This window comes from Zonotrichia albicollis, chromosome 35 (assembly GCF_047830755.1).
Source record: "Zonotrichia albicollis isolate bZonAlb1 chromosome 35, bZonAlb1.hap1, whole genome shotgun sequence".
Lineage (NCBI taxonomy): Eukaryota > Metazoa > Chordata > Aves > Passeriformes > Passerellidae > Zonotrichia > Zonotrichia albicollis.
In genome coordinates, this window is record NC_133853.1 from 2012242 (window position 1) to 2020443 (window position 8202).

Genomic DNA, 8202 nt, shown 5'->3' on the forward strand with positions numbered 1-8202 from the left:
GGAGGAGATGGCATTGACACATGGCATATAAGGGGTGACTTTTAATTGGCAAGCTTGTACGTGAAGTGGCAAGGGTCAAGAACCCTGCCCTCCGTACCCCGCGGTTGTTTTTGCTTATGCGCTATTATTTGAACCAAATTATCCCTTATTTATATATTTTCTAAACTATTCAATTAAAATTGTTGCTACCTTAAATATTGTTTGGTTTTTTTTGACGGGATAATTGGGCAAACATAACACTGGGCTCCCTCCCTGCTCTGTCCATGCCACCAAGGGCACAGAGCAGCCTCCTCTCTGGGCCACTTGCCTGTTTGCAATGCCTTGCACAGGCCCTGGCCCTGCCTCACAAGGCCTGGCCTGAGTCCTGCCCCTGCACGCTCAGCCAGGCTGAGATGGACACTGATGGTTTTTGGGCCAGGCTCTCTGAGCCCAGCCCAGCTCCCTGCAAGCTCTGCCAGCTGCCCTGAGCTCTGGGCAGCACCAAGGGCCTCTCCCCAGCCCAGCCGGCTCTGGCCCCACAGCTCTGCTCAGGCCAGGCTGCTCTGGGCACTGCCCCACGGCCTCAGCCCCTGGCAAGGGCACAGCAGCAGCTGCAGCTGCCACAGGACTCAGCCCCAGCCATGGGGGAAGGTGCTTGGCCAAGGCCAAAGGAGGCTCCCTGGCTGCCCAGCTCCCCTTGGGCTGAAGTGCTGAGAGCTCTGCAACCCCTGCTGCCATCCCATCTGCCCAGGGCAGCACAAGAGCCGCGGCCTTGGGGCCCTCAAGAGCTGCTCCTGCTCCAGGCCCAGGACCCATGCCAAAGCTGGGACAGTCACAAAGCTGTGCCCATTTCTGTTCATTGCTGCTCTGATTAGGATGGATCCTCAGCCGCTTGGAGGTTGATGATGAATTTTAATACTCCAGAGGCCTCTTCATTCTTGAGATCTTCAATTATGGAATTCAATAAAAATGGGTAATAAACATTTGTTCTAAAACACCTGAAGAATAAAAGCCCAAAAGAGTTATCTAAATGATCAATTCTACTGTGGTTAACTAAAAAAAATTTCCTAAGTGTATTCAAATTGAATATACATTATTGAGAACAATGCAAAGAGAACTGTTTTGTCCTCTTTATTTTCCTGTTTATAAATTGATATCAGCAATGTCAAATTGATATGGACCCCCAACACCTTCTAACGCAGCCTGAAGAGATAGGAAAATCAAGACTCTACATGGCTGACAATCAATCATATTTTGTCCCTACCCCCGCTCCACCATTTCCCTCATCCAACCCCTGGCGTTCCTATGGATCAAGAATAGTTTGGCCAGCAGGAACAGGGCGGTGAATCTTTCTCTGTGCTCAGCAATGGTTGGGCAGCACCTCCAGTGCTGTCCGATTCTAGGCTCCCTTGGGTGGGCAATAGAAAGAAATTTGTAGCAGGAAGAGTAAAGTAAGCAAAGCTGAAGCCAAGGAAATGCTCAGAGCAGCTTTAGGGTAGCTGCCAGGCAGCCCTTGCTCTGAGCAACAGCATCTGCAGTGGGACATGAAACTCCCAGCTGATGGGAACAAACTTTCTGGCTGAGTGCAGAGGCCAGGACAAAGCTGAGTGGTTTCCCTGGTGTCCCCCAGCCCTTGCTGGCCCCAGGGGCTGATGGCATTTGTGCTCCCTCAGGTTCATGTCCCCACACCAACAGCATGGGGGTGCTCCTGCTTGCTCTGTGCAATGCAAACAGGGGCTGCTGAGCCAGTGCTGCCGTGTCTGTGCCTGCAAGGATGGGGCACCTGTGTGAGCTGGGGGAGAGACCAGGGCTGCAGAGGAGGGATGTTGTTGGCAGCTCCATGAGGACGCTCTGGGACTCTGCCCTGGGCTGTCCAGTGCACTGGGGATGGATCAGCCCCTGCTCTGCTGCTCCTTCCCTTCTGCCCCAGGGCCCTTGCAGAGCCCTAGCCATGCTGTTTGCCCTCAGCCTGCCCACGGCCAGCCTGGGGCTGCTCACAGGGGTTTTCTGTGCTGAGCATTGGCCTGGCCATGTTCTTGAGAAAGCCTGGGCAAGGAGCCTGGAGCCCCCAGGGCCTGGCCTGAGGTGTCAGCGCTGCCCCAGCAGAGCCCATGGCCTGTCCCTGCTGCAGCCCCGGCACTGCCACCCCCAGGGCTGTGCCCGGCCCCGAGAGCACTCAGGCCCTGCAGCAACACCAGGGCCACCAGGGCAGTGGGGCAGGGCCATGGCAGCAGCACTGGCAACACCAAGTGCTGCTGCTGCTGGGCACAGCTGCTGGGCTGGCACTGATCTGCCCTCAGTAGACATTGCTGCAGCAGCTCCAGAGTAGGGAACAAAAGGGCAGAAAAGTTCTGCAGTTTTCTGGTGAAAATTTAGTTGGTAGAGATCATAATTTCATTTAAGGGCACCAAGAACACAGCCCCGCATTGCCACAGTCTGTGGCCACAGGGATGGTGGAGAGAAACAAAATGACCAATGGAACAAACAATGACATTTCTTTTTGGACAATAAGAAAAATGTAAAACAAAGGTAAAGAAACTCTAAAATGAAACCAAGAAGAAGTATCAAAGATTACTTTTATTACAAGTGATTAGCAAACACTGGCCAGCAGTTTAATGTTCCTGAAACCATCTAGTAGTCAGTGTCCACACTGCAGCCTTGAGCTCCTGGTTCCTCAGGCTGTAGATGAGGGGGTTCAGGGCTGGAGGCACCACTGAGTACAGAACTGACAGGGCCAGATCCAGGGATGGGGAGGACATGGAGGGGGGCTTCAGGTAGGCAAATGTGCCAGTGCTGAGGAACAGGGAGACCACGGCCAGGTGAGGGAGGCAGGTGGAAAAGGCTTTGTGTCGCCCTTGCTCAGAGGGGATCCTCAGCACAGCCCTGAAGATCTGTACAAAGATGAAAACAATGAACACAAAACAACCCAATGATAAACAGACACTAACAGCAAGCAGCCCAAATTCCCTGAAGTGTGATTTGGAGCAGGAGAGCTTGAGGATCTGCGGGATTTCACAGAAGAACTGGCCCACGGCATTGCCATGGCACAAAGGAAGGGAAAATGTATTGGCTGTGTTCAACAGAGCATTGAGAAAGCCACTGGCCCAGGCAGCTGCTGCCATGTGGGCACAAGCTCTGCTGCCCAGGAGGGTCCCGTAGTGCAGGGGTTTGCAGATGGACACGTAGCGGTCATAGCACATGATGGTCAGGAGGCAAAACTCTGTTCCAAGAAAAAAGAAAATCAGAAAGACTTGGGCAGCACATCCTGTGTAGGAGATGTTCCTGGTGTCCCAGAGGGAATTGTGCATGGCTTTGGGGACAGTGGTGCAGATGGAGCCCAGGTCGCTGAGGGCCAGGTTGAGCAGGAAGAAGAACATGGGCGTGTGCAGGTGGTGGCCGCAGGCTACGGCGCTGATGATGAGGCCGTTGCCCAGGAGGGCAGCCAGGGAGATGCCCAGCAAGAGGCAGAAGTGCAGGAGCTGCAGCTGTCGCGTGTCTGCCAATGCCAGCAGGAGGAAGTGCCTGATGGAGTTGCCGTTGGACATTTGCTCTGGCTGCGCATGGGCACCTGTTCATGAAGAAAGGACAGCAAAGATTTAGAGGAGATACCTGTCACCAAAATCAAATCTATTTCCCATATACCCTCCCCTGGCACACACACACACACACACACACACACACACACACACACACACACACACACAATCTCTCTCTCTCTCTTTTATTTATAGGAGTTCTGGGGTTCTTTTAAAAAGCTTCCCCCTATCTCTGCTGCTGTTCTTGGATATCAGAAAGCCTTGGAATGTCTGTTGCCCCCAGGGAAACAGAGTGCGTTCTGTGAGGTAAAGTGATGACTGGAGAGTGAGGGTAGATGGTCTCCCATTCTGACCTGTTTAGAGTTTCTCTGGGCTTTAATCTTTCTCAGGTGGAGGGGGTCACCTTCCAATGATTCCCCTAAAATGTCACCCAGCACAGCTGAGAGCAGATGGATCCACCACAGCCCAGCTCCACATTTGTAGCCAAGGACTCACATTGCTCATTCCACCAACCCATCAGCATTTTCAGTGTCACAGAAACTCTGCCTCTCCTCATCAATCTTATAACTCAGAGATGCTCTAGGACAGGTTTGCACCCTGAATTGAAGCTCCCAGCTTGGACTGAAGTATCAGAGAGACTTCCAAGTGTCCGTATGATGGCATGGGATGAAGGGAGATGCAGCTCCTTCCCTGGCTGCACTGACAGCATTGCCCAGAGCCGGGCACTGGGCACAGCATCACCCAGAGCCAGCTGTGCCCCTGCCAGAGCCCCCAGTGCTGGGCAGCTGCTCCCAGCCCTGTGCTCTGCAGAGGGAACTGGGCCCGGGGCTGCAGAGTTGCCCCATGGCTCTGCTGCAGTTCTGCCTGCACAGGAGGGGCTGCATGCCTTGGAGCCCCGGCCCTGAGGGCAGAGGCTGGGCTGGGGGTACAGAGGGAGGGGGCTTGTTCAGAGGGAGGGGCTGCACTGGAGGGAATCCTGTGGGCATCTCTAAACTCTCCCTGCCACAGCAATCCCGGGGTTTGTTTTCTCTCATTGCCTGATCTTCTCTCTGCTTCCTGCAGATTTCCCTGCTGGAGGTTTTTCCCTGTGCCTGATCTCTCCCTGCCAGCACTCAAAGACCCCAAATCTCTGTCCACTCTCTTTGGCCTGACAGAACCCTGCCTGTTTGCAGGGCACTGGCTGGGGGATCTTCTGTTTGCAGCTTGGAGAAAGGACAGCTCAGACTGAGCCTGATGGCTCCAGCAAAGGTGATGCTGGTGCTGTCCATGGACAGAGTGGCTGAAAGCACATTAGGGATCTCCTGTGAACCTATTGATCACTAAAAGTAGCAGTTTGGATTACTCAGGCACTTGTCAAAATTCCTAATAAATATTCCATATTCAGATTTTAATATTATATGCCCCCTCCCTGCCATTCTCCAATAGTACAAAACTGAATACAAAGTCTTAGGAAATTTCCTCATCTTAATCAAAATAATTGTCTTAGAAATATTCCATGACTGATCAGAAATCCTCAGCATGTCAGAGCTTCATGAGCATTTCACCTCCCTTGCACCGGAAATGCTCAGAGTTGTACTCACAGAGTCTGTAGGCATTGGGATGTTCCAGCTTCAGGAGATCACTCCAGGAGCTGCAGCTGCATTGTCCTGCAGCCAGAGCTTCCTGTGCCAAGGGCTGGCAGTGATTCTGCCCCAGGCACTTCTCAGAACCTTCCCAGACCTGACTGATTGAAGCTCTCTCTGCCTCTGTGCTGGGCCTGGGGTGGCTGCAGGCAGTGCCCCAACCCTGCTGGGCTGGCAGAAGAGCTGCTCATCAAGAGAAATGTGCTTTTGATGCTCTTCTTGGCTCTTTAGGAGCCCAGCCCAGCCCAGCACCACAGACACAGCACAAGGACTTCAATGAGCCTCTGGGGCTTTGTGCTCAGGCCCTGAACATCAGTCCCTGAGAGGGAGCTGAAGAAACCTCTCCAGAAATCCAAATCAGAATCCAGCTCTAAACTTTCTTGGACTTTTAATGGGTCCCACTGAGGTTCACAACTGAGAAAGTGTCCCCAGGCCCCAGGCAGAGCAGAGAACTGGAGGCAGTGATGACAGGTGGCGACAAAGAGAAGCCAAGTCTTGGTGCCCTGGGGCACAGCAGGGTCTGTGCCACCAAGGGCTGTGAGGAGACACCTTGTCCTGAGGCCCTGGGGCCTCCTGGCACAGCCCCAGCCAGGCTGGGCACTGTCAGCCCCTTGTCCTGCCCTCAGCATCCACCCCTAGCCCACATCCCAGTGGCCTGAAGGATCTGCTGGAAGGAGTCCCTGGGGAGCCTTGCTCAGCAATGGCCCTGGGGACTCCTTCATGCTCATAGAGTTTTTCAAAGGACTTTGGGTTTGGCTTTTGCCTTGGAGTCTCTGAGAGGTTTGTGCAATCATGGCCTCCAATTATCTGTTTTAATTAGTCCCTGGAGAGGCTTTGTCAGTAACAACACTCAGTGGGGCTCATTAATACTTCAAGGTACTTCAGTTATTCTAAGATACTTTGTGTTTCTCTTTTGATACAGACTCTGTGAGAGGTTTGTGCAATCATGGCCCCAATTATCTGCTTTAACAAGTCCCTTGAGAGCTTTGTACTGACATTTAGTGGGGCTCATTAATACTTTGAGATACTCAAGATTTTTAAGGTACTCTGGATTTTCCTTTCCACACTGAATTTCTGAGAGGTTTTTTCACCATCCTGGCCTCCAATTCTCTCCTCCAAGGAGTCCAGGAGGAGCCTGTGTTGGGGATTCACCTCACTGGGACCCATTCATTCTTTGAGACGCTCTGGGTGTTTTTTCTGACTTTGACTCCTAGAAAGGTTTGTGCAATTTCCTCTCAGGCCCTGAGGTTGCAGGGCTCAGCTCCAAATGCACCACAGGGCTCATTAGGATCAAGCAAGTCTTGACAAACCATGGCTCTGCCTTGATTTCCCTCTGCTCTAGTGCAGTCCATCAGAAATGTTTCTGTAGTGGTTTTGGTTCACCAATTTGAGATTTCTTGGAAAATGCAGCAATTATTTTATTGGGTTCAGTGTTGGCTAATGACCAGTGCACTCACTAGAATATCCTTACTCATTTCCTCCTGTGTGATAAGATTAGGAGAACGGCAAAGCAGATTCAAAACTTTAAAAGGATATAAGGAAAATTCATTAATAGCAACTAAAAGAAAGAGTAATAAGAACAAAACTTTCAGAACACTTCTCCTCTCCCTACAACCTTTTCTTTCTTACTGACAATAAAAAGAGACAAACCTAAAATTTTCAGTCAGTTTACCCCAACTAGAATAGTCTTTCTTGAGTTCACTTAGGGAGAGGAGTCTCTTTTTCATGCTATGGAGACTTCTCCAGAAAAAACACTTCTCTTGTGGCTTTCAATTTCCATGAACAGCAACTGCCCAGAAAAATCTGCAATTGTGACATCCCTCCCAATTTTTCAAAGCTCTTTTACATTTGTGTTTATGGGCCATCCCTCCCATCTGGGACTCAACTTCCTTCTCGCTGCCCTCATGTGTCTTCATGTTGCTCCTCTATGAGCCTGCACTTTGTCCTTTTCTCTCACTCGAAGGGGGATGAAAGCACTGAAAGAGTTCATATCTCACCTGGGGCCTGCAGATGGTTCCGTGACCTGAGCTGAGCTCAATACTTGCAGCCAGACCTGCTCCATATTCCCTCGATTCCATGGGGCCCCACAGTGTCCCAATGGTCCCTTGCTTTCAGGAGGCCCTGAGGTGTCACAATGCCCCCTTGGTTACACGAGGCCCTGAAGGGTCACAATGGTGTCAATGGTTCCATCAGGCCCCACAGAGCCATAATGGTCTCTGGGTGCATGAAGCCCCTCTGTGTCACCATAGCCCCTTGGTTCCATGGGTTCCAGTGGTGCCACAGTGATCCCCTTGGTTCCATGAGGTCCCCACAGTGTCCCAGGGATCTCCATGGGAAGGAAAGAACCCAGCCCCAGTGTTGCAGGGGCAGTGACCAGAGACCAAGGCCAGCCAGCCTTGATGGTACTGGCTGATCTTTCCTGGGAGCAACACTTAGATATACAGAATTTTAGAGGCAGAATCCCAATTTCACATATGGACACCTGGAGGAGAAGGATGGTTCTTTTCCATAGAAAAGAAAGCACGGAACACTGATTCAACAGTGACATTTGGGGATCTATGGGGGCTATTGCAAATCTTTTCTGCACCTCATGACCCAACAGGAGCTTCTCTAATAAACGTTGTCTGAAGCTTTCCCCATGAGAGGAACCCCTGTGAGTGTCTGGGACATCCCGTGTCTTTGGCAGCCTGGAGAATGCTGGGATGTCACCGTGGAGCCCCCATGAGTGCCTGTGACAGATCGGTGTCCTTGCAGCCCAAGGACTCCTGGGTTGTCACCATGGAATGGCTGCGACTGCCTCTGACCACAGGGCTCTTTACCATCCCAGAAAACCCTGGGAGGTCTCCATGGAGCCCCTGTCTCTGCCTGTGATATTCCAGCACTTGAACAGCCTGGAGACTCTTGGAAAGTCCCCATGGAACCCCTCTGAGAGCCTGTGACAAATCTGATCCTTACCATGCAAACATCACCAGCCCCCTGTTGCTATGGTCAGTTTCCATGGCAACCATCACCGGCCTCCTCTTGCTGTGGTCAGTTTCCATGGCAGCCCCATGGATATCCCATGC

The 8202-nt window shown here is 51.8% G+C and overlaps 1 protein-coding gene across 1 annotated transcript; it reads right to left on the reverse strand.

Moving 5' to 3' along the window:
- Window positions 1-2591: 2591 nt before the first annotated feature.
- Window positions 2592-3524, reverse strand: LOC141726452 (olfactory receptor 14A16-like). Its single transcript, XM_074531355.1, has 2 exons — window positions 3502-3524; window positions 2592-3390 (listed from the first exon to the last, which is right to left on the reverse strand). Exons 1-2 carry the CDS (start codon window positions 3522-3524, stop codon window positions 2592-2594), a joined length of 822 nt encoding a protein of 273 aa, XP_074387456.1.
- Window positions 3525-8202: the final 4678 nt, after the last annotated feature.

Coding starts and splice junctions, on each gene's coding strand:
- LOC141726452 (XM_074531355.1), bottom strand. CDS start 3,524: ATGTCCAACGGCAACTCCATCAG. Junction 3,391..3,501: donor TCCAACGGCAACTCCATCAG/GCACTTCCTCCT, acceptor CCTCATCATCAG/CGCCGTAGCCTGCGGCCACC.